The 26,542-nt window shown below is 46.8% G+C and overlaps 1 protein-coding gene across 1 annotated transcript in view; it reads right to left on the bottom strand.

The window, feature by feature from the left end:
* GABRA3 (gamma-aminobutyric acid type A receptor subunit alpha3) overlaps nt 1–26,542 on the bottom strand; it is a 90,963-nt gene that overhangs the window by 40,163 nt on the left and 24,258 nt on the right. The window contains 3 exon segments of the mRNA XM_054695504.1: nt 9,721–9,788; nt 19,131–19,252; nt 25,707–25,868. Coding sequence (XP_054551479.1) covers nt 9,721–9,788; nt 19,131–19,252; nt 25,707–25,846 — 330 coding nt within the window. The 5' untranslated portion in view covers nt 25,847–25,868.

The raw sequence follows: 26,542 nt of genomic DNA, 5'->3' as shown, positions 1-26,542 counted from the left end.
AGAGCCCGGCTTCGCCAGGACCCCCACGATTCCAGTGACGCGGCACACTTTTATTCTGCCAATTCTCAGAGATACTGTCAAAGTGCTTCCGTCCAGGCACAGGGGTCGCCCACGCAGACAGTGGCGAGGACACTCACAAGGGGAGCTCCTCCACTCGCGTGTCACAATGGCTGCCCCTGCGCTCGGTCCTTCGGGCCGATCAACCACCTTCTAGTTCCCCGCGCCTTTGTCTCCCAAACCCACGACCCTCGCCCGCGAGCCATCGCCATAGCACCTCGTCCTCCCCCGCCCCCTGCCCGCCCCCCCGCTCCCTCCTCCCCCCCCCATCCCCATGTCCGATTTATTTTCCAGGCGCTACATCTGAAAGGACAAAGCAAACTGTACAAACATGAATAATGACGTAAAATATATACGGAAATAAATACGAAAAAAACAAACCACGAAACCCTTATGGCGTGACTGGCTTCATCTCCGCACAAAAAGGACTCGAGCTAAGCACTAACCCCACTGCTCAAAAGCAGGACCGGTGGAAATCCGAAACTACTTCACCTATGTGCACATTCAGAAAAACAAAGCTAGACAATGCATGGAAATGCAGGAGCTAATGAGCAGCTTGACGTTTCCTAACCAGCGGACAAAACTGTCCCCTCAGGCCTGAAATCTGACCCGCCGGGGTGGGGAGGAGCTGGAGACACGCCTGGACCGCCTGGACCGCTCCGGGCAGGCGCCATGTTTGCAAGTCCCCATCCCTATTATTTATTCTCTTTTCACTGGAAAACGGAGGGTCCTGACGGTTAAAAATTCTAATATAGAGTTAATAAAAATGAAACATCTTTGTACGAAACATGTTTTCCATAAGAAAACATAAGCATCCCATTTTTATTAAGGATAAAGGAAAATAAATGTATATCCAACGTAATCAAAATAAAAAAATTATTTCCAATAAGAAATAACATAAAAGGCATACATTTTCCTTTCACAAAGAAAATGAACTCCAAGTAAAATAACTACTCCAGTAAAAAATCTGAAAAAAAGCTACATAAACATAAGAAATGACACAAGATTATGAAATAGAAGCCTTAAAAAAATTATGTGTGCTCAAACTAAGGTTGCAATAAATTTCTTTAATGTGTATTTTTAACTAGTCTCAGTAAAAAGGACAGTGTTTTCTTCAATGTTAACGTATTCTTGATAAGACATTATGAAAGGATTTCCTTTGTCTTAATGATTGCCAAAAAACACAATTTTATACATCATATTATCTTTATCCCCAGGTATTTAGTTAACTAAACCTAACCTTGTCAATATTAGTAGCTAAGTTCACTCAGAACCATTTAAAGTACCTTAAAAACTTTCTCACTTTGCTTAAATATTGTTTCATAACCATGTGTAATCTTAGTTAAGTGTTTTAAAAAATAATACTTATGACACTTCCTCAAAACAAACTCTAAATAAAGTCTTTTTCACTTATTATGAAACATTCTTTTCCAGACCATCCCTGGAACAACACAAGATTTCCTCTTTCTATTATAAAAGGAGAGATAGTAAACATCAGATTTATTTGCTATGTCAGACTGCATAAAAAAATACTATCAAATAAAACACAATATTAAACCTTTATTTGTACTTACATAAAATGCAGCACTAACATAGGTGTTCTAAAATCATATAAACCTCTTGAAAGTCTGACATATTCTAAAATACCACTACTTATAATTCTAATTATATTGTATGGCACAAAATTAACCAAATTCCTTGTCAATAACAATCTCTTATTACAACTATACACATTATCAGTCTTTTGTCATTTGTGCTCTCTGTTTCACCCTGACTTTTTACGAATGCATTTTATCTTCAGAAAAAGCTATAACATGGACGCAAGCCCATGATAAGAACTCTAAAATACAAGTCTCTGATAATTTTAAGAGCATAAAATTAAACTAGATTTAAAAAGACCCTTTCTCTTAAATTATTTAAGACTTACAACTTAATAAAGTAAACCCTTGTAAACAAAAGTGAAATATTTTTTGTCTCTATCTAACCCCTCTTGAATTCAGAAAAGCTTAGTGAATATTCTTATTTTCATGAGAATAAAACTCTGTTGTCTTTGTATAAATATTACATGTAAAATTGAATGACCAATAACAAAACAGATTTAAAGGCGTCCATATTGTTAATATTACTGTGTTTATAAGTAGCAGGACAAGTTCATTACATTTAGACCTATTTTGCCAACTGGTTAATTTTTTTCTATTGCTATCTTTAATAAAATTAAAGAAAATTATAAAAAGAAATTATATATGTACCTTTCTAGATATTACATTTTAATTTTGTTACCTTTAGAGATTGATTATCCACCTGTAAACTGCACTAAATCCTAACATTTTGATTATGCAAATATTTGACTATAACTTGTTAGCCTAAGAGTTCCAATTTTTTTACCCCTTTAATTTAGAATCACTAAAACCAGACACTGTCCCTAAATCTCCTTAGAAGAAACCCGGCCAAGGCTTAATTATTTCAGACATGATGCCATGTCCTACTCCCTGCAGTCTCAAGGAACTACACACCAACCACTGAGGATATCTGGGGAGGTTCCTCCCTAGGTCCCAAAGAGAAAAAAACAATGTGTTGTATGGGGAGCCACCGCAGACCTTAGTGCAGGTCTGAACAATTCCCTTCTTTCTCCATGACCATCACTGCACAAACATTTAGTCTCCTGCAAATGATTCCTGCAATACTTCTGTTACTATAACAGGAAGTTGTCCAAACTGGAGGTTCTTTCCAGAGGGTCTAGTAAAAGAGAGCATAGTTTACACTATCCTATACTATGTCCCGGCTTCTGTCCTCACCATACGTATTCATCTCTCTTGTATCCATGCCCCATTTCCTTGCCATCGATTATAACTCCACACGCCACCCTTACAATAGGGCGCCCTTGTTCTGGTGCTCTCACTCGTGTGTCTGACAAGAAAAGACAACTTCCCAGGGGGTATCAACACTCGCTTGCATGAAACATGTAAAATTACTAATGATTTGGACTCTGGGAAGATGGTTACAAAGGAAGGTGGCTATTGGCTTCCCACACAGTCACCACCAGATTACAGCTAAGCACAGAAAACCAGCTCTGCAAGATGAGCAGCTGGCGACCGCGTACATCAAGGGCGGCGCGGTGAGACAAGTCAGAATAAGGACGGATATCGAATAGTTACATAGTAGATGACGCAATCAAGCCAAATATTTATACAAATGAATGGATATGAACAAAGAGAGGTTTCTGAGGTTAAGAAGGAGGGGGAGGAAGAAAGGGTCAGAGGGGTATAAGAGATGGTGGTGGGAAAATTAAGGAGAAGAGACCAGACGAACACAGCGTATTAAGTGTAACTCAAAGCAAATGTGATCAACAAAAATCACTATTTCTTTTTTTTTTAATAGAGGCATGTTTTTTATTTATTTATTTGTTTGTTTTGTTTCTACATGCACCGGGCACAGTCAGAAGCGCGGGAGGGTGAGAGAATCCACCGGAGCCAGAGCGGGGAGCAGAGCAGGCAGAAGGGCCGAAGGACACTGCTGAGGGGAGCAGCGGGCGGCAGGAGAGGTCTGCGCGCCATGTGGGACCCTCCTCCGGTGGCCGGGGAGCAGCCGAGGATGGAACCGGTGCCGAAGAGGCCACGGGCAGCCTCGCAACCCAGCGCTCAACCGCTGCGCCACCGGGGAGGCCCAAAAATCACTATTTCTTGATTCGCTGTCTGGGATTATAAAAATACTCAACGCCCATGTAAAATCAGATTGGACCTTTTGAGGCCAGTCTGAATGAATGATGAGTTTTCTTCTTCTTATATTTTTGTTTTCAAGCAACTTTGTTTTTTTAAAAAAAAAATTATGTTAGAACAGATGCTTCCTTTTTGAAATTATACTTTCGCTACACTTTTTCAATTATAATTTTTCAACACATATTTTGACAGTGAACGTGGGGGCAGGAATCCAGCATGTAAGGCCCCGACAGCAATAAAATTGACAACAATAAAAAACAAAGCAAAAAAAAAAAAAAACAAAAAAACAAAACCACTAAACTTGGTTGCTTTAATTTTAAGTTTCCTGAGATTTGTAGCCTACTAGCATTGGTTCCCTCTGATGTTCAATCAAATGCTGAAGGAAAATGCCAGAACCCGAGCATTATGAAACTGGACTCGGAACCGTTCACAGCAACCAAAGTGAAATGGAGCAAAAAAACCAGGCCAGAACCTGGGGCTGGGTTCACAGCTCTGCTCTCCGAAAAACTACAACCGCTCCCTGCAGGTGCCCACTCAGAATCTGTAAAGTGCCCAATCACCCACATAATGGAAACCAGTGGGCGCTGCTGAGCTGTGGTTTGGATAAAACTGCAACCAATTCAGGACGAGGCTTCATTTGGCACTTGTTACCTTCATAAGCCTTCCTCCTCCCTTCCCAGCGGGTACACTTTCCACTTGCACCTGAGAGCTGTGAGCCCTGGCTTGCAGACCGTCTGTGATAAGGTTTCATATTTCCTCTAAAAATTCCTCTGACCCGGGTTTTGGTTACCATCATCATCACCCACCACCAGCCCCTCTTCACGGACCACGCGCTGATTCTGTGTCAAGCAGGCTATGCTTGTCACGTGACTCTGTGTCTTTATTTTTAAACAATCTATTTCCCAAGAGACTGACTCTGCTACACCACCGAGTCTACCTCTGAAGAGAGGGAAGATGGAGCCCCACCTCCAGTCCACCTTTGCCCTGGGCCACCGGCTTCAATGTCCCCTGTGCCACTTCCAGAAACAGGGACTGTAACCTGAGCCCTACCTGCTAAGGGGTATTAAAAAATGTTATGTGCTTTGTCATGCACTTCTGATCAGTTTTCGTTATTCCAGAACTTTTCATACCTTTTCTACAGCCAAATTCCACATGTGTTCATGGAGAAGACCATTTGAGGCCATTGCTACAGCATCTGAGGCTGAGCTGGTGCATGAGATCTCTTGTTAAAATATTTCTCAGTTTGCAGGAAAGCATCCCCATTGCAACTGCACGGTGATGGGTGTTTCTCAAAGTCCATATTGTGTAAGTGATATGAAATCAGTTGAAATTTATAAACAGGGTAGCAAACAAGATATTTTTCTGCCCTATATATATATTTTAAGTGCAATCTGCATTGTAGCTATCAGTGTTTAACCATTTACATAAGATTTAACAGCATTTTTTATAATGAGTGTCAACATTTAAACTTAATGGTACTTACATAATTTAAAAGAAAAAATATCACCTTAGACATTCTTAAGCTTCTTTTATAATTATATCTCATTTCTAAATTTACATTTGTTTAAAGGAAAATATTTCAAGAACAAATCTTCTCTCAGGAAAATTGCTTTTATCCATTTGTTATACAAGAACACCAATATCTCCCATCTATTTTACTTTGGGATATACGCTGGAAAATTGCCACAACATTTTACTACCTACCAGATAACATCCGTCAATCCTGTAGGCATGTGTACACACGATGATGGAGTCTCTCTAGTGTGACTGACCCAAAGGCAGGCTGATTTAATTATTTTTTAAAAATGGATGTCACATAGAATCCTATTCCACCAGAGTTTATAGAAACAAGAAAGGTATATTTGGTCTTTTAGAAAAACAAAAAGAATTGTGATTATGTCTTTTATGGTTTCTCATTTTCCAAGCCTGCATTTTATTTTTTCATTAAGCTAGACAGTTAGGGGAGACTCCACCCATGATATGGTAGAGCAGGGAACTTTTGATAAACCTCTCCTTTACACACAACCAGAAATCAACTAATGCTCATGGAAATGTCATCAGCCCATTGACTGCATCAGGGTACTGGCCTACAGATAATTTCCTTTGAAGAAGAACAAAGTAATGGAAAGCTATCCCACGCTCATGTGGTGTAAGAATAAGCACTGTTAAAACTGCTACATTACCAAAAGCAATTTATAGATTCAACACAATCCTTACCAAAATTCAATGACATTTTTCTAGGAAATACAACAAACAATTCTAAACTTTATATGGATTCACAAAAAGCCCCAAATAGCCAAAACAAATCTAAGAGAAAAGACAAATGGAAGTATCTTGTTCCTTGACTTCAAATCATACTACAAAGCAACAGTAATCAAAAACAGTATGGTATGTGAACAAAAAACAAAACCAAAAAACACACAGCCACTGGAATAGGCGGCAGAGTCCAGAAATAAGCTGATGTACGTACGGGCAACTAATCTCTGACAAAGGAGCCAAGAACATGAAATGAAGAAAGAAAAGCCTCTTCAACAAATGGTGCTGGCAAACCTGGACAGCTACATGCGGAAGAAAAACAAACCACATCTTTAACACTATATGCAATAATTAATTCTAAATGCATTAAAACCTTGGATATAAGACCTAAAACCATACAAAACATACAGGCAATGCATTTAAAAAAAGAGGTATTTGCAAACAAAAGACTGTTTCTATTTCCCTAGGAAAGTACACTGGGCCAAAGTTCCCTGTTGGACCGGAAGCGCGCGAGGAGTCCCGGCAGCCCTCATTTTCACCTACTTGGCCTGGCAGCCTGGCGTCTCAGAGGAGCCTGGTTCTTGCTTTACCTAGTTGCTAAAGTCAGAGGACTGTGACATTCCGCCCAAGGTCACCAGGGAAAACGGCCACAGCCTGTTCAGTGGTGCCAAAGACGAAGTTTTTAAAAATCTCACAAACATGGGCCTCCCTGGTGGCGCAGGGGGATGAGCGCAGCGCTGGGAGGCTGTCCGCGGCCTCTGCAGCGCGAGTTCCATCCCCGGCCGGCGGGGAGCATCCCCACGGTGCGGCAGACCTCTCCTGTCTCGCCCGCTGCTCCCCTCAGCGGTGTGTTTCAGTGCATCTACCTGTTCTGCTCCCTGCTCTCTCTGATGGGTCTTCTCACTGCCCCCCTGCCCGCAACTCTGGCCTGTACCCCACTTCTTAAAAAAATACAAACCCTCACAAATGTGCTTCCTAGCCAGAGCGATCCTAGGTATTTTGCCCGGTGACAGGATGAAAGTACAGCTAAAAATAACCTAAAATTTATTTGACCAAAATCTGCCCTCCCTATCAGGAGAGGCATTCTGCAGTTTCTGCTTAATCATGAGGGAGAAAAACCAAACAGCAAAGCACAATATGAAATTTCAAACAAGACTGGAAGTCTGGGCTGTGGAGACTCCGCACACACGCGGGTCCCTGTTTGGGGAGGCGGTGGCGGGGGTGCTGAGCAGGCAGGGGCTGCATGCGCTTCCCTCCTCCCTGGATCCAGGGTCTGCGCCAGGAACAGTGTGTAGGCTGTTGTATTCTGCATGTATTTTCTTGGTTGCATGTATATTTTTCTGGAAGCACTTGTACATGTAGGCGCATTAGTGAGTGAGTGAATGAGTGTGTGTTCACAAAGTCGCTCCAGTTACTTTCTGGTAAAAATCCTAAGCCATCGCTGGCCCCCAGCAATACAAGGACATTCCTGATAAATCTGGTGATGCCCAATGAGCTCTCTGCATGTCAGGGGGTTCTCTACAACTCTTTCTTGCAGAGTTGGGCTACTAAGGACTACTTGTTGAATGACCAACTGGCAAAATTGTAACACGTGCCTGCTGTCTGGGCATGAGGGACAGCAGATGAGAGGGGAAGTCTAGACATAAGGGTCTCTGCCCTTAAGAGAGGCCAGCCCTCCAACCTCACACACACAACATGCGCTTACTGAGGTCTCCCATGTGCCAAGCACTCCGTGAAGTGCCAGGGAGGCCAGGAAGACTCAGTGCTTTCCCTGCAGGAGTTCCCAGCGAGTTCACTATGTCTGCGTGCCCTTCTCTTTATGCCATATTTGAAAGGCAAAAGTTCGGGCATGTCCCCTCCCCCTGCCTGAGGACCCAGGCTCTGTGTCTTAAGAACCAGCCTGCTTCTCCCACTGACCCAGAGCGACCTGACAAGAGAGAACTGTACAACGGCCACGTGTAAACCAGCCCTCGGCCTCCAGGCTTCCCCGCCGTGGCCCATCCGGGCAGGCTGCCAGCTGAGTCATCCTGAACAGCACAGCACAGCACAGTGTCCTGTTACTGCTCCAGGCAAATCCACCCGGTGGTGCTGTGTTACCTGTGGGGCAAACTATGCGCCCTCGCAGGACCATTTGCATTTCCCCACAGGGTAAAGAAGCCTTGTCCCATAAACAGAGATACAGAAGAAAACCCTGAGCACTGAACAACACGGACATTTCATATTCTTTTGAACATATTTTCTAAGTGTAATTAAATGTGTCAGTAATTTGCACCTTTAAGATTTTCATTTCCAACACAGAGCTACTCATTCAACAAATGTTCACCGAGCATCTACTAACTGCCAGGCACACCAAGCAGCTAATACCTTCTTTGCCTTCCTATATGATAATTATTGAATCAAATATCTGGTGCCTAGTAGGTCTTGAGCAGGTAGTCCATTAGGGTGGGGGGTGTCTCTTGCCTCAACTCCCCGTTGCATTCTTTGCTCGGGCAGCAGGAGAGCATGCTGGAGGAGGGAGTCCCTGCAGATGGCCTGTGAGTCACCTCTGGTGGCTCTGTCTGCCCTGCCCACTCCTTAAATCTACTTTGAAGCATCCCCAACCCCCACCCAGCCTGCTCACATCTGTAAAAGGGCCGGTTTCCAGAAGTGGTTTTGACTCTTGCTCTAAACACTTTGCATCACTCTCAGTCCACGTCCCCAGGGACCAGGGCCCGTGTGCAAGGAACACATTTCTTGGAAGGCACCACGGCGAAGCTCCCCTCATGTGAACCAGCTGTGCTAATGTGTGTGGTGTCGGCACAACGTGAAGGGCGAGAGCAGTCAAGGTTTAACGGAGGACAAGGAGCCGAGCTGAATTTTGAAAGACGGGCTGTGGGCAGAGGAGAGTGTACTCGTGCTAAGGGTAGATGCTGCGGGAGCGGTGGGGGGGCGGGGAAGAGAGGAGTCCGGCCAACAGAAGCATGGCAAGGGCGGAGAAGTCATGCAAGACTCTCCTTAGAGCAAGCCCAGAGGGCCCCGCAGTGGGAGAACCTCGGGTTATGTTCTTTGATTTGTTGCACTGTAACAGGGGGGTCCCCAGGAAAGGGGGAGGTTGCAGGTTCCCTGCCCCACCCAAAGGGAGGGTGGAGCTGAGCAGGGAGAAGCAGCTTCAGAGGAGACTGAGGAAGGAAGGAAGCAGGGTGGAGCCACAAGGAGACCTGGAGGAGGCGCATGGAGCCGAGAGACGCGTGAAGAAACTGCGCCTGCCTTTTTGGTCGTGGACGGGGTGACACAGATGTGGGGGAGACCCGTGGGGAGGGGACCATGGCGGTTTTTGTCTTGCTTTTGATTTTGCTCTTTTCCCTCCAGACTTGTCTGCTTCTTTCTGACCCTTTTCTGTGGGTCCCCACGGGAAAATGCTTTAGAGTGTGGCAGGGCCTTGCTCTGGGCCAATCCTGCTTGGGTGGATTTTGCCCACGAGGGGACGGGTCACTTTGGGTGCTTGATTTACAAACTAGATTCTTTGCCTTTCCTGCGTTGTTTCCTAATCGTATTAAAGTTCCTTCCCATTAAAGTCTCCTATGTTTTGTGTCGATGCGGCGGATGGCAGCGCCTATGTAGAGCAGGCAGGTTTGGGGGGTCTGGGCTGCCCCTCTCCCCGCCCTGTAACAGCACCACCTCTCACCCTTCCCGTCGCAGGAATGACACTTACCATGTCAGTGTCTGACACGGGGCCGAAACTGGTCACGTAGATGTCAGTCTTCACTTCGGTCACCGCATCTGCGTCAAAGAAAGCGGAGAAGCAGAGTGTCAGGAAAGCCAGTGCAGCCCCCCAAGACAGCCTGCTCCGGCGGAGCAGGGGCGCTGGGCAGTCAGAGGAAACCCCCAGGAGAAATTCTCGCCTGCACCACTTCGCCCTGTCCAGGTATCACTGCTAATGACAGCGGAGTCCCCGGATAGCCACACTTGGGAAGCCCCGCGGGGATCTCACGCCCACGCAGGCCCCGTGCCGGGCACCGGCGGTGCAGCTCCCCTCGACCGGGGGAGATGACAGCGTCCCAGTGCCCAGCTGCACCGCCTGAGGCGCGCGGCCCGCACCAAGGCTTCTGTCTGCGCAGAGTAGGGCCGGGCCACGGGCTGATCCTGCTGGTGGGGAGAAGTACGTGTGCCCTCCCTGGCTGGAGCAAGAGCGTCCGGGGCCAGGCTCGCCCTGCATCGCTGCACGGAAACGCCGACGCGGGACCTCGGGAGACGGAGACGCCCCGCTGCGTCTCGGCCTTGTTAGCTCGGTGTCTTCAGGACGCAGGAGGAGGGCCGCTTCCTCAAACGGGACCCACCGCACACTTCGGCATACACGGAAGACGCGCATCGCATCTCTGCCAAGTGGGACGGCGACGCCCGGAGAATGAAAGCGCCCACTGCTGCTTCCCTGCCCTGCCCTGCGCAGCCTGCGCAGCCCACTGCTGCCCGACCAGCCCCCGCACCCCATGCACCTCCACAGAGCCCGGGCAGCCTCCTCCAGCCTGGCCAAGGCTACTTCCGTCTAGCACACACTTTATAGCACAACAAATTCAAGAAAGCGCCACCCCTCCGCCCCCCAGCCCACCCGGCAACACGCAACTACCACCCACGAAAGGCACACAAGAGCCTGGTAGATGTCAGCAGGGGCCGGGCGGGGCGCGGCAGGAACACGGCTCCGCCACACGGGCGTGACCCCTTGTATCCCCCAGGGCTGGGTTCCGGCTGGGAGAGCCTTTAGGTTTTGTTGACCTCACGCGCTACACAACTGCCCCTTACGGCCAACGCCCTGCTCCCCTGCTCAGCCCTGCGCGCGCCCTCACAGACACGCCATTTCCAGAAAGAGTGTGAGGATCATTGAATAATCATCAACACCACAGTCTATTACCAAACACGTAATTTACTCCCGAGCTTGATCAGCAAATAACATGTCTCTGAAAGCAGAGCTGTGCTCCACACAGCCAGGCTGTCACCTAGAGCACAGGCTCCTCCCGAGTCATTTCCGCGCTGGAGAAAGAAGACCCACGGCTTCAGAACCCACAACGTGCCCCCCTCGGGACACGCCGGAGCAGCTCTGCCCTGCCCCCCAGGACAAAGTCAATCACGCAGTTAAGGGGAGAGACCACGATTACATTTGGATTCGCTACTCCAGGCAGGATGTGGCTGTCACAGATGCCCCTCCGTGGGGGGCACCCCCTTCCTTGCCGCACTTACAGGCAGCCACTTTGGATCACATTCCATGAACTGGGCTTCCTGAGTGGGGGAGCTACGGCAAGCGAGGGCTTGCTGAGTGGCCGGGTGGAGCTGAATGAGCGGGAACTAGAGAGCAGGGAAGCCAGGGCGGGGCTGAACGGGGGGCGGGGGGGGGGGGAGATCATGATACCTGAGGAACAGACAGGGGAGGAGGAAATAAAACCACGGGAACAGAGAGCAGGAGCTCAGAGCAACAGGCAGACAAAAGTGCTGAGAGAGGAAAGGCCAGGCAAGGCTGTCTTCGCCAGAGGACCCCGGGACCCCGATGCGGAGACAGCATATTCGGGCTGACTCCGCGTTGCCACCCTGAGAACTCTGGCTGCGCCCTCAGGCCAGGCGCAGGGACATTTTGCACAGGCCCACCAGGCCCGACGCGCACCACTCGGCGCAGGAAACCCGCTGCCTGCAGCCGGGCTCGACAGCGCCCAGGCTGGAGCACGCCCGACGGGGACTGCACTTCGGTTCTCCTCCTACTCCTCACGCGCCTCTTCTCAGGACACTCTTCTGGGCCTACGCCTTCATCGGGAAAACTGGGATAATGCTCAGGTTCTGAGGAGCGAAGGAGACGGTGCTTCGCCATCCGCTCAGGTGTGCACTGAGGAGCACCCCCCCCCCCGCAGCTGCTCTGTGTGCGCAAACGACGCTGCTAAATGAAAATGTGGAACCTGGGGAGGCGACAAGGCGGTCTGGGCCGTGCGCCCGGCCTTCTCAACAGCGACACGCGGCGGACGTAACAGGGTTCCCCTCATTTTTTAAACAATTGTTTTCAGACACCCCCTGCTCTTTGGCTTGGGGATCCCATTTCCTTCCAATGTTACCCTCTAGACCAAAAGCGAGTAGGATTAAGTTTTTGGCCGGCAGATGTGCCACGGCAGTAGATGTGCTGGCAATCCACGCACAGGAGAGCCCTTGGCGATGCCAACCTGTCCCAGGACAGCACAACCGAGCCCACGAGAGACTGCTGATATGATGGCACAACAAAAATATTGAGAAAATTCAGCTTTTATTGGCATTAAAATGTGAATATAAAAATAAATTGGAAGAGATTATTTCAAAAACAAGAGTCTGCTCAAGGAGTTGGTGGGGAAAACCACCTTCATGTGCCAAGCATGAGCGTTTACAGCATCGTCACAAGATGGATGATTCAAGCGAAGGCCAGCAGCGCCGCGTCCTCTCTTCCGGCGCTCTTCCAGGAACTGCGGGGCTTTGAGGTTTGGGGCTTCGGGTAAAACAACAAAGCCTTGGCTTTTCTGTTTTGTTATTTCTAGATTGCTGGCAATTCTGGTTTTAAGTGCTTGTTGCTGCATACACTGTTCACCTTGAAAAGGCTGGGCTGCTGGATGCGCGCTGTGGGGTGACTGTCGGGTGTGCGAGGGCTCAGGGAGCAGGCTCCGGCGCGGATGGACAGGCGCTGGCAAATCTGAGAGCTAGACAGCTCTGTTCTCATGTCAACGGCCTTTTCGTCTGCCTTTGACAGCACTTAGAGAGAGCTAGTGCCAGTACCCACTGGCCCAGCACCCAACAGCCTTCATCACAGACACGCACTCCAGAGGAATCACAAACAGTTGCTTAGGGAAGCAGGAGTTACAAGCCTCTGTCAGGGCCCCGAGCTCATCCGAGCCCTGCCTTCTGCTCGCTCGCCTTCCTCAGGCCGGCTCAGCCCAGCACTGACACTCGGTGGGCAGAGGCCTGGCGCCCCTTTTACGCTACTCCACCTAGTGTCTGCTGCCTGGAATGTACAGCTAACCTGGACACAGCCAGCAGCGCACACCATGTTTCTAACGCGACACTAGCAAGAAAGACAAGATGTAAAAGACCACCTCGCCTACCAACCGACCCACGGTGGGTGCTACTAACGCCACTGCAGCTCAGCCCTGGCTACAGTCTTGGCCCGCACACAGGTACTGTAGGACAAGCTTCTCTGCCTCTTTCCCCAAATTCTCAAAAATTTCAGTCTCCAAAATTCCCTTTCCGCCCCAAGCCAAACAAGAGTTGGTGGGCAGAAGCCACCCTCAGGTCAGCCTCCCCCACTCACTGCTCCCACAAATGCCGATTTCTGTTCTACCAACCTCGGGCTTTCATCTCCCTTCTCAATTTCCTCCACCTGGCATTGGCTACCTACATTGTAAAGAATCAACACGTATTTTGTATCAATTCAAATGTTGTCATTCTCTTTCACTCATTGCTGATGCTGTCCTCCACAGCCTCTCCCTTCACACCGCACCTGCGCCCACCTGTCCCTGAGCCAGTGCTTACCGAAACATGGTGGGGAAGCGCTGACTCAGATCTCAGGAGGATTTGGCACAAACTTGAGGAGTTACAAGCTCTGTGATCTTGAAGGAGACATTTACCTCCCCAAGCCTCGGTTTCCTTAATATGAAGTGTTTGTGCATTTCAGAAAAATATTCCGTGAGTCTCCGGTCTCCTGGTTTCTAAGCCCAGAGTTGATCAGAAGCACCAAAGTGGAACAAAAGGAACAGACAGGAGGGCAGAAAGCAAGGAAGGATGGAGCAACAATCCAGGAGAAAAGACCTGGAAGTCAGGCTGCTTTTACGAGGCAGCTTTCATACACCGAGCAGAAAAGCTGAGCTGCCGGCAAGCACCTTCGGCTTTGGAGAGCCGCGTTCTTTAACCTAGGCTGCCTTGTTTTCAAATGCAGAAGTTTAAAAATACTTTGTACTCAAATATGCCCATTAAAAAAAAAAAAAAAAAACAGGAGGCCTCCCCTGGTGGCGCAGTGGTTGAGCCCTGGGCTTAGAAGCTGCCCGCAGCCTCTGCAGCGCCGGTTCGAACCCCGGCCGCTGGCGAGGGTCCCACATGGCGCGCAGACCTCTCCTGCCACCCGCTGCTCCCCTCAGCAGTGTGTTTCATCAGTCTGCCTGTTCTGTTCCCCATTCTGGCTCTGGTGAATCCTCTCACCCTCCCGCGCTTCTGACTGTACCCAGTGCTTATATAAATAAATAAATCTTTAAAAAAAAAAAAAGAAAAAAGAAGCAAAGATTAAAGTTTAAAAAAAGAAAAACAAACAAAAAAACAAGGCCTCCCTGGTGGCGCAGTGGTTGAGTGCTGGGTTGCGAAGCTGCCCGCAGCCTCTGCAGCGCCAGTTGGATCCCCGGCCGCCAGGCGAGGGTCCCACATGGCACGCAGACCTCTCCTGCCACCAGCTGCTCCCCTCAGCAGTGTATTTCGTCAGTCTGCCTGCTCTGCACCCCGCTCTGGCTCTGGTGAATCCTCTCACCCTCCCACGCTCCTGACTGTACCCAGTGCTTGTATAAATAAATAAATAAACCTTTAAAAAAATTTAAAAATAAAAAACAAATAAAAAACCTTTGCTCCTGTCCCTCCTACTTACAGTCAAGACTCAGCTCCAAAGATGACCCCAGAGATGCTAATTGTAAGGCAGACAATGATCCAGGTAGACAGGGACGCCCTCCATCCAGTCGCCCTCCCTCCACTTACCCATGTTCTCTCCAGGGAACACACACATTGAATTTTGGATCATTTAAACCTCATCTCTGTTCTGAGAGAACGGAGAAGAGTCCTCTGGGCAGTCAGCAAATGTCTTTACTATCAACCATGGGTTTCCATCTTTCGCTTGACAATCACCCTGCTCATGCCAAAAGTTCAAGAGCTCAAGATGTCACCGTCGCTTTCCTGTACTGCTCGCGTGTGTAGAAATGTCTGCTTCCTTAGGGAGGTTTACAGAATGTTCTTAGCCTCTGCCAATTCTAGTAATGCCAAGGACACCAGCAAGGGGAGTGGAGCTGACCCTTTAAGGAGTAGGTAGGTAATAAAGAGAGAAGCACTTAGCCGGCCTCCCAAAAAGGCTCTGGCTTGTAGCTGGAGCTCTCCAAAGAACTATGTATCACAACCTCCCGGAGCCAGTTCCGGGCAGCTTTTTAAATATTATGAATGAAATGACTTTTAGCAGTCAGAGAATACTATGTCTCAAAGGGATCGCAAGCAGTTCCCAATTCTCTTCTAAACAGCTTCATGGCTTGCTATTAATTACAATTCTTTAATATGAATTTCTAATTATTTTCTTTTATATAGAATTATGACTTATTTTTGTATAGGGACCTATATCCTGCAACCTTGCCAAAATCACTTACTACTTTTAGACCTTTTGTGATTTCCTACATAATCATACCAAATGCAAATGAATCCATGCAAACATTATACACACACATTCAAAAGTGTTCCTTTCATGTTCAAAAGAAAGTAGAATTAGCTGAAATCCTTGCCTTACCCTCGACCTTATGGAAAGGATATTCAACTTTTCATCATTGAAAATGATGGTAGTAATAAGTTTTCCGAAGACACCCATGATTAGGCTGAAAGTTTCCTACTATTCCTACTTTGCTGAGGGAGGCTATTAAGGAAATCATGACTGGAAGGAGTAGTTTATCAAATCCTTTATTTGTATTAAGATGATTGTGTTTTCCCTTTTTTAGTTCTGTAAATATAAGAAACTGTAGTGAGAGACTTTTGAATGCTACACCAACCCTGTCATCCTAGGATAAACTTCACTTAGTTATGACGAGCAATCAGGAATTCAATTTTCTAAGATCTTGTGAAGAAATCCTGCATGTCCGGGAGGGATAATGGCTTCTTTCCTTTCCAGGTCATGCCTGTATCTGCTTTTGGGGTGAAGTACTTTTGGATTAATAAAATGTGCCAGGAAGGGTCTTCTCAGCAACATTTTTTTCCCTAGAACTGGTATCATTTCTTCTTTAAACGTTTTTCAGAGTTCGCCGACAAAGACGCACGAAGCTAGGAACTTTCTGAATGGGAAGGTTTTTCATTACAACGCCATTGTAGTAGCTGGCGGCCTTCTTGCCAGTGGGTCCTCGGTGGCATTCGCTGGGCTGTGTCTTTCAAGGAATGTGTCTTTTTCTCTCTGTATCCAATGCCAGTACTTTTGACAGCATTTCCTCACTGTTTAGTGCTGCGTGAGCTGCACTGATGCACTCTCTCTGTCTTCCTTCATGTGGGTAATTCCTGTCTTCTCTCTTTCCAGCCTGATAGTCTAGCTACAATTTTGATTTTATTAATCTTCACATAAAAAAATAGCTTATTTTTATTGATGCTCTCTAATGCATCTTGTTCCTGCAGCACAGCAGGACACTGAAACCCTAAAGCTCCCGGACGCCTCCTGCCTCTTGCTGCCTCACATTGTCTCTGCCTGCCACCCCTGTTGGCACCAGGTGTCGGAGTACGTCAGCAAGTACAAAGGCAGCGACCTGACAGCACGTCCCAGTAAAACCTAAGCATGAAGACACAGAAGAGCACGTCACAAACTCTGGAGCCAGGGGAAAAAAAAAAAAAAAAAAGCCCAAAAGAAGGCTCTGCGCACAGGATGATGGGATCTCGTGCAGAGGAATTTAGCCTCACAGTTGCAACAACGCCTCCCTCCTCCTTCCTCTACTCTGCCCTGCATATTTAGCCACCTTGGCCTGCAAACATTCAGGAATCGTTCTCAAGGACTAAGGGAGTCCACTGGGACTGTTTGGATTCTTTGCACTGAACCCCGAAATGCTCTCCGACAGCAAGCTGACAGAGTCACACGGGTCACCATGTTTATTTCCCTCCCTTGAAGGGCCACTGTCACGGGTTGCCTTTGTTCACTTTCTGAAAACCATTTACATCTGCCCGTTTCTTAATTGTTGTTTTTAAGATAAGAAGGTAAGGCTGGTCCCTGTTACTCCGTGTTAGTCAGAAGAAAAAAGCTCCATTCCTATTTCCCACAGACACTCAAACTCTACATGTCTACCACTAAATTACCTTCCACCTTCTTCCCCTACCTTCAAACCACAACTCCAAAAGAAACCAAAAATTCAAAAGCAACAAAACAACACTTTTCCTCCTCCAATGTGCCCTGTTTTAGAGAACAGTACCGCCCAGTCCTTCCAACGAGGAGCCTAGAAGTTACGCTTCTCTCCCTGCATGGCCTACCCCCACGATTTACTCACTCACCAGATCCTCTCCATCCCCACAGCCATCACCTTCAGCCTGCACAACTGCAACTGGCCCTCTCTCCCTCCATGACTGCCCTGATGCAGCCTAGTATCTACACCAAGGAAAGTATCCCACAGGCTTCACCTCAGCACAGGCAAACAGCAGCAGCAATGGCAAGTGTTTGGGGTAACGCATAGATGCAGGAACTCCAGTGCTGCTGCGTGTGCTGCAGGTTTCAGTAAACGGGCAAGTCAGTGAGTACCACATTGTGTGGAATTAGTGGCATCCACATAAACGCATTACATACGCACACAGAGTGAATGTTGATGTTCACACGCATATTTGTACATTGATGCACATATTGTATGTGTGTTTGTAAATGTGCATGTGTGTATTTATACACACAAAAATATATATCAAATAAGCACACATGAGTACACTTGTAGACATTCGCACACATATGTATGTTAATGTGTCTGTAAATGTGTGTGCATACAAGCACATGCATACATATATAATTGTTATAATTTGCTACTTGGCCAGCTCTGTCCACTGAAAGGTCCTAGCAGCAGTGGCAACCCAGCAGCAATGAGAACAACTCGCCCTCAGAAGTTGGACTGGATAAATTCCCACAAAAAGGAGATACCATTTCTTCCTGGAAAAATGACTGATTCCAGGGCTGACTAAGGAAAAGTGCAAGATGTCTGGAACATACTGTTATGCCACAGAGTGAAAAAGTACCCAAAAGAAGAGGGAAAGTGAAGCCAGCTTGAACATTCTCTCACTAAACAAATCTGGGAAATTATAGGCAAAATTCTAATCAAATGAATAGTATCATTAATAGACTGCAATTCATTGAATAAAAGAAGAATCCATCCTTTCATGCTGATCATTTCATAATTAAAGACAATGAAAGGTTTTATCTTACGACAGAATGCCGTCAAGTATGTGTCCACGAGTAAGAGATTTGGAAGATTACCATTTTGCAACCACAAGTGACTGTTCACGCAACAATAGTCTCTAGGTGCTAAATGCTGAAAAAGGGACAGAATAATCTCAAATCACTTCCCCACCCATTATTTATTAATCATAAACTTGGGGGGGATAACTTCAGAGTGAAGTAACGTGGTGAACACCCAAGCTGCCCTCCCCATAGTGGCACAAACAGCCATCACGTCTTTTCTTGAGTAGTATTAGCAGCGAGAAGTCACAATCCACGCTGTGGTGGCCCATGGGTGAGGAAGTGCTCGCCCAGTGTCACAAAAGACAAAAAAGCAGCGTGATCGCAGCAGGTGGCAGGCGGGGTGGAAGCGAATGCAGTGCCAGAAGTGCGCTGCGGCGGCGGCGGCTCAGAAAGGCTGCAAAGGACGCTCTTCAGAGCCCTGGTGAGCGCTGACTGTGGACACTACCCTTCCAGGAGCGCATCGTGTTGCTTCACTTTTACTCATACAATTAACTCGTATTGTAACTTTATAAAATAATTTCTGTGTTTCAAGGAAATACACACTGAAGTATTCAGGGACAAAGGGGCACGAAATGGGCAACTACTTCTCAAATGATTCAAGAAAAGAAAATCTCACACACACACACACACTCACACACACACACACACACACACACACACTTGTCCTCTCAGTACAGCCCATGACATGTTACGATTCATTTACCATCATGGTCATAGCGCGGATCATACTGAGCTGATGGGCAGCTAAGACCTCCCCGAGTCAGGAGGCTGCTCCGGAGTGATGTGGGGCTGATGTGTACTCAGGGTGTAGACAACTGAGGCTGCCTCCCAGACATTACTCCCCTCACCGGGCAATGACCACTGAAGGCACCGTAAGAGTCTCTGCAGGTGGGAATATATAAGACGAAGATCTCACAATCATCACTGACCTCCAAGCCCAGGCCGCAGCCGGTTGTCATAGCCATCCAAAAGGCGATCCAAGATTCTCGTGAAGATAGTGATGTTGTCGGTGCTGTCATCGGGAATATCCGGGGCATGTTTAGGAGAAAGTCTGAGGTAGAAGAAGAAAAAGAGATGAAACAAATAGTTCATACTAGGGAACAATTACATGTCTAAACGCTCTAAGTCAAGATTTCAACCAATGGACTGGGCCAATTAAATAGCCCCATATCTCGGGCAAACCAGCAAGCGCTTCCTGTGCGTCATAGCGATGGCAACAAAGCAATAGCCGTCCATTAAATGCTAAAGCGACCAGAGCTCTGAAGAGATTCCCTAATCACTATCATTTTATATACGTGGAAATAATCTCGGAGTGGGGGGGGAAGCACCAAATTTGCCTGCAGTCATTTTACTGGGGAGAGGCAGAGCTAGGAGTATATCCGAGTTTTCCAGTTATCAAGAGGCCTCAGCTACTTCCTGCCTCTCTAGGATGGACGTCCCAGCAGCCATTGCAAGCAGTATGCACTGCACATAGCACCTGATCTGGTCCAGGCTGTGACAGGTAACTTCACTTGGGGGAAAGCGCTTGATATGGTTTGACAGGACTAGAAATAAAAAAAGGCCCTGGGTACTTCAGGGGAAAGAGGGATCAAGTGAAAGAAGTGGCTGTTACAGGAGTTAAAGTGGGTATTTGAAGGGATCTCTATCTAGACACCCGCGCTCACGGCAGCATTACTCATATAGCGAATATACAGGAAACAGCCGAATTGTCCATCACTGGATGTGTGCGCCAAAGAGATGTGGTATATGTGTGAGTGCACCGTGCACACATCTTCACAATGGAATATTACTCAGCTGTAAAGAAAAAGGAAATCTTGCTGTTTGATACAACATGGATGGACCTTGAAGGCATTCAGGCTAAGTGATAAATCAGATGGTGGAGGACAAATACTGTACATCACTTTCATGGAAAGTCTGAAAAAACTGAACTTGTTCAAACAATAGAATGCTGGTTCCCAGGGTTGCAGGTTGGTGAACGGGGGAGATGTGTAAGGGCACAAACTTACAAATAGTAGATCAGTTCTGGAGAGATCTAATGCACAACATCGTGATAATAGTCAACAATGCTGCACTATAAACTTCAAAGGTGCTGAAAGACTATATTGCAACTGTCCTCAACAGAGAAAAGAAATAATAACTACATGACAGGACAACGCTAGTGCAGCAATCATGCTGTTAAATATAAATGTATAAAGGCAACAACTGTACACCTTAAATTTACATGATGCCATCTGTCAATTCCAGCTCTATAAAATAGAGGTGCTTTTAAAAATTTCTGTTCAGATTATGTGCCTGCCCTGCTCACCAGCCTTGCTCACCAGCCTTGCAGGTCCCAGCGCAGCCTGACGTTCGGGGATGCCGTGAACCTGCCACACGGCCTCAGGCTGCTTTTACAGCTGCAAGTTCCACTACTTCTCTTTCTGACTAGAAGTCATGGGCAAATCAGATTACTCACCATTTCCCAATTCTCTGTTTGCATTTTCCAAGTCAAGGCAAACACATAAATGGGAAGGGCTAGCTAAAGACCTAGCGCTGTGGAAGCCACTTATATACTGGAAGGGGATGAGGAACACCTGGAATTCATAGCACACATTCTAATGTCCTTACAGAATCCACTTAAAAAATAACCTGGTTTTTGGCTAGGAAACATCCAGCCCACCCAACAAGCCAGCGGTCCTTTCCTGCAGCCCCTCTGCAGACTGGGAATGAAACTCGAGAAGTGTCGGCCTGAGACTCGCCCACTTGACATGAGCCCCACCTCTCACATTTGCTGAGTTAAAGTAAAATAAAAACCAGGTCCTTTATGCTTTAGAGTGACTTAGTATTTACATGTGTGACCACAGATGCCAATTTATGACGAGATTATAAGGACCGAGAAAATATCTTTCAGGATTAAAACACACACTTGGAAGGACGACACCTTGGAAGGACGACACACAGCGGCACCAACTCAGGCTACGGCTGTGACAAGGAAAGAACTGAGCAACCCCCAACCGTTTCTTCTTCATTCACGGCATCCGCTGTCACCACTGCCACTGCCACTGCCATACGACGTACATACGGAAGTGTTGACAGAATGTCATGTCCCTACAAAATCACTGTCTCCACGCTACTCTTAAACGTGTAACTAGGAGGCCTTCGAACAGATGTTTTTCATTTCCACTCCCATATATGTTCTCCACCTTCTCCGCCCTGTTCTCCTTCCAATAAAGCTGATCTGAATAAACTACATTCGCAGGGAGCTCACGGCTCTGCCTTCAACTTGGACTTGGCATCCTTGGCTGAAGATCAGACAGATGAAGCAGAAACTGTGAGTACGTAATTCCCTGGCCTGGCCTGTGGTGTTATGGCTAGAGTAGCATGAACGCTGAGACTTTCCTTGACTTTCCTACACTAACCATCTCTTCAGCTCTGAAGAAAACCTGTTTTAAAGGCCTTTGGGAGACCAGTGATCTATGGTGGAGGATCATGGAGGATGGACGTGGGTGAGGTAAGACACGTCTGAAGAGGGGTGAACCTATTTGCCTAAATCACATACAGTGCTATAAACCAAGATACCGCAGGGCCTCCCTGGTGGCGCAGTGGTTGAGCGCTGGGTTGCGAAGCTGCCCGCATCCTCTGCAGCGCCGGTTCGATCCCCAGCTGCTCCCCGGCCACTGGAGGTGGGTCCCGCATGGCGTGCAGACCTCTCCTGCCGCCCGCTGCTCCCCTCAGCAGTGTACTTCGGTCCTTCTGCCTGCTCTGCTCCCCGCTCTGGCTCTGGTGAATTCTCTCACCCTCCCGTGCTTCTGACTGTACCCAGTGCTTATATAAATAAATAAATAAATAAATCTTAAAAAAAAAAACCAAGATACCGCAATAAAAAATAGACAAATTTTCCAGGTTACACAGAGAAAGTCTGTCTTATGTAACACACACGTGTTCAGGTTCCCGCGTTACCCTGAGGGTGTCTCCACACCTTTACAATGAGTCCTTTTGCAAATCTACCCTCCACAAATTATCTTAATTGAAATGTCCCATCTGTTTTCCTTGGGATCCTTCCTGACACACATCTCAAGTTTCAACAAATTGTACTCAGGCCTGGACAGAGATGCATTGGGCACTTAGATTGAGCCATTTTGAAATTGCTTACATTTGACCATTTTGACTGAAAAACGATAGCTTTATAATGGCCCAACCGAATACTGTTCACATATATGGTTCTCACTTGCAGATGGTAAATCTACTGGACCAGGATGCACGAGTATTAAAATGTCTTTATTACATGAAGCTGAAATTGTTCCCTGTAGCTTCTCCTTAAAAATATGGGACCTGGAATCAGAGGCTGGTGTCCTAAAACTCTACTATAAATTTATACGGTCTTAGAAAATTCAACTGCCCTTTCTGGACTCTCATCTTCTTCATGCACGAAATTAGGGATCAACTAGATGTTCCGGACAGGTTGCCCCATATCTGCTATTCTAAAATTCCCAAATCCCACATCCCCAAGTGGACGGCTAGTTCCTTGAAAACAAGAACTGTGCCTGCAGAGTGCTGGCCAAAGATCCTTACATCAGAACCATCTAGGGCATGAGATCAAATGCAGAGTTTTAGGCACTGTCTCTGGAGCTACTAAATGACAACATGACTTATACAAAGTGCTGGTCAATAAACCACTGTTGACCGTTGAACCTGTTGGGTAGCCAACCCAGGTGGTTTAGTTGAGCAAACTGCTGAAGGTATATAATCCATTGCAGCCAATGGATTTTTTTCCAACACATGAAAACATAAGAAAGTATGAAAACAAATGAAAAGTATCAGATCTACCAGCATGTACCATCCATTTTCAAGTTGTTTTGGTTCCTTTATTTCTAGCAAATACAAATAAAGGGTCATGCTAATATTCAGTCAGGCTTTTAGTGATCTCATCTCTCAGACTAGGAAGACAGTAAACAAACAAAAAAAGATTCTAATGCCCCTACATTAAAACTGTAAGTACTAAAAACTTGCCTCTGCTTTTCTAAGCACCAGCGGGATGTAAACAAACCAATGTAAGTAGGTGAAGTGACCACAAACACAGAGTGTGGAGACACAAGAAGAAAAAAAGCAGATGTAGAAGGAATATTCTTTACGATGAAAACATCATAAAAGAAGGGCACTACTCCATTCAAAATCCCTGCTTAGGATTTTACAAAGCATGTAATACATTTTTAAGGAACTTTTTTCTCAGAGTTAAAGTTAAAGGGCTTTAACACTCAGAGACATATGGCTCATTTCTTTAGAACTCCCATCTTATTCAGAACTTCTCTCCCGGCCTGATGAAATCAGATAAATGAAGGGTTAATAAAGCAGTGTGGGAGCTTGGGTGATCCCAAGTTACAACTATTCTCTGTCTTTGCCTTGACTACTCTTTGCTTTGACTATTCTGTGCCTCTCGGTGTGCAGCGAAAGTTTGAGATCAGGAACCTCTCAGGGTGACAGTCCTGGTGTGAGGATTCCACATGCTGCAAACAGCCCGCGCAGAAACACAATAGGTTGGTCACAGTTAGAGCAGCATAAACGCTGAGACTTTCCTTGACTTTCTCCCTATTTCCCAGCCTTGGCTGTGGCCGGCAGGTGATGCGTCGCCCATACCATGCGCATCCCCTGTTTGCCTGCTGGCTTCTTTGATCTTTTTTATTTTCTGTCTGATTCTAAATAAAAACGAGATGCCCTTGGAGCGGGCCTGTGCCTTTGTGGTGTGGTCCCTCCAGGCTTCTCCTTGTTCTGCATATGCGCTCTGAGGAGTCTTTCTCCATCCAGCCAACACACAGTGTAACGAGAAAGCAGAACTGGTCTGTTTTTCTAAACTGGGCTGAAGAACATAAAGGGTCTCAAGGGTCAACTTGCTAAGGCCATATAAGTTCTCCTGTGTAGCCCACCGCCCCAGAGGCCACTGTTGACAATGATGACGGAAGATGGAGAGCCTCAGAGTACATTATGGTAATCAACTCTGCAAAAATAATTAGGACCAAGTCCTAATGCTTCCAAGAATATGGGACAGTAGCCAAATGTGAATGCCTCCCCCACAAAAGCCACTATCAGAGAATAAAACATCCTGTTTAGTAATGAACTATTTCAAGGCTAAGGGGATCATCTCTAGTAATGGCATTCCCTGAATGAGATTGGTTTTTAAAGTCAAAAGAAGTTTAGTATAGCTGAAGAACAGAGTTTGATGACAGCAAGACTAAGAAGAAAGCCTGACAAGATGGGTAGACCCTGGGTCATAATGAGACTTGCAAAATCATATTAAGGAGCTTGAATTTTAATCTAAAGACACTAGGGAGTCATTAAAAGAATCTGAAAACAGGATAGATACGACACAGCATGCATTGTAGAAGAAATGCTGGTTGCAGAGAGGAGGTTAGCTGGATTGGAAGCAAGACTCTGGAAGAGCAACTAGAGATTCATGTACTATTCCAAGTGGAAGGCACCATTAGATTAAATTAGGGTGGAAGCAGGAAAGCTGGATAAAAAGTAGATGAATCCAAGGGCTGTGGGAGGTACAGATGAGATCTTGGTGACTGAGCCCTCTAGAGAGGGAGGGTAGAGAATAGGCAAGAATGATGCCAAGTTTCTGGCTTAAGGAGTGATGTACATGGTGGTGCCATTGACTAAAATGAATACTTATATTTGGGTAGAAAAAGTGGAAGAGGAGCTTTTTGTGTGTGTTTGTTGTTGAGTGTTGTTGTATTTTTTTAACGGATGAAGAATTTTTGGAACAGCCAGGTAGACATGTCTGACATGTTGGCTATAGGGTTCTGACACTCCAGGCAAGTGAGGAAGAGCAACTGAGATGGCGCGTGTGCACATGTGTATATAAAATATTCGTATTTTATTTCATAGTAAAGAGGAGTCAAAGGAAGGAGGGACAGTCAACAATGCTGAATATCAGTACTACAGAAACAGTAACCTGACAGCTTACTAGAACCAACGCAGCAACAGAGCCAACGTGAGCCATCCTGACTGCAGAAGTCACGTTAGAATCTTGGGGTTGGAAATCAAACAGCGGTGGGTGGTGGCGCGTGCAAGTTGTGTGAGTGGTGAGTGTAGGCAATGAAAGAGATTGCTTCTTCAAGAAGTGTGACTGCACAGGGGAGGAAAGATCGAAGGCACTATCTGAAGGAAAAATTTCATGTAAGATTGGCGATTCCTGATCACGTTTATGTGTTAATGGCACACGGCCAGTAAAAAGGGACAGGTTGAAGATGTAGGAGAGAGGAGAGAATGTCGAAAGCAAACAGCTCTGGAGAGAACTGCTTTTAGGATGTTACAAGGGGAATTCAAACATGAGCTAGGGAGTTGCCCTAGACCTTTGAAGTCCGTTTCCCGGAGAGTCTGAGTTGATAATGTTTTCCAAATACAATGCAGTGTTTAGGCATCGGGAACCAGATTCTTTCAGTTCACTCAAAGAGAACGAAAAGCTTTTGGTGTAAGGCAAGAATTTACGAGTCTTTCTTTGTTCGAAGGGTGCTCGGGGTTCTTACCCGCCAATATCCTGCTTCACGAAGTCCCCGGGTTCCTGTCGTCTTGATTCCCCTTGGCCAGTTGTTCCAGGGAGGACATTGGTCAGGAGGAGCAGGCCGAGGCTGGCCAGGCGGAAGTGACTCATGTGTGTGATTCTCATCTTCGGCGCCAGCTTGGAGAAACTGTGAGATCCATATTCAGGGAAAGAAGAAGGGGAAAAGGGAGAGAGAAAAGGGGGTTTAAAAAAATTCCATTCAGCTTTATTAGAGCCATTTAAAGCTCCCTATTCTCTAGTTACTCAGCGCCCTGCGTGACAGCCCCTTCTCCCCAGGCCATCGGGGCTGCCAGAATTCACTCCCAACGTATTCCTGTCTTTTTTTTTTTTTTTAAGATTTATTTATTTTATACAAGAGCTGGGGTACAGGCCAGAGGCACAGGAGGGTGAGAGGATTCACCAGAGACAGAGTGGGGAGCAGAACAGGCAGATCTACTGAAATACACTGCTGAGGGGAGCAGCGGGCGAGGCAGGAGAGTCTGCCGCGCCACGTGGGAATCTCCCTGGCCGGCCGGGAATTGAACCCGCGCTGCAGAGGCTGCGGACAGCTTCGCAGGACTGTGCTCAACCCGCTGTGCCACCCGCGAGGCCCCCAGTATATCCCTGCCCTGCACATACTAACATCCATCGAAGGAAGCACAGTGTAAAGAGCACTAGATCAGAAAGCAGGATCTCAGGGTCCAATTCCATCTCTGTCCCTGTCTTCTGATAACTGAGTCACAGCACTTCTCTCAGCCTCAGTTACTTCTTATTGTCCAAGAGCTTAAACAATCTCTCATTTCTTAATTTTATTTTTCCTGA

This window comes from Talpa occidentalis, unplaced genomic scaffold (assembly GCF_014898055.3).
Source record: "Talpa occidentalis isolate TD23 unplaced genomic scaffold, MPIMG_talOcc4v2.1 talOcc4.15, whole genome shotgun sequence".
In the NCBI taxonomy this organism is placed as follows: domain Eukaryota; kingdom Metazoa; phylum Chordata; class Mammalia; order Eulipotyphla; family Talpidae; genus Talpa; species Talpa occidentalis.
Note: the sequence above shows the minus strand (reverse complement) of the source record. Positions and strands in the feature narration are given on the sequence as shown.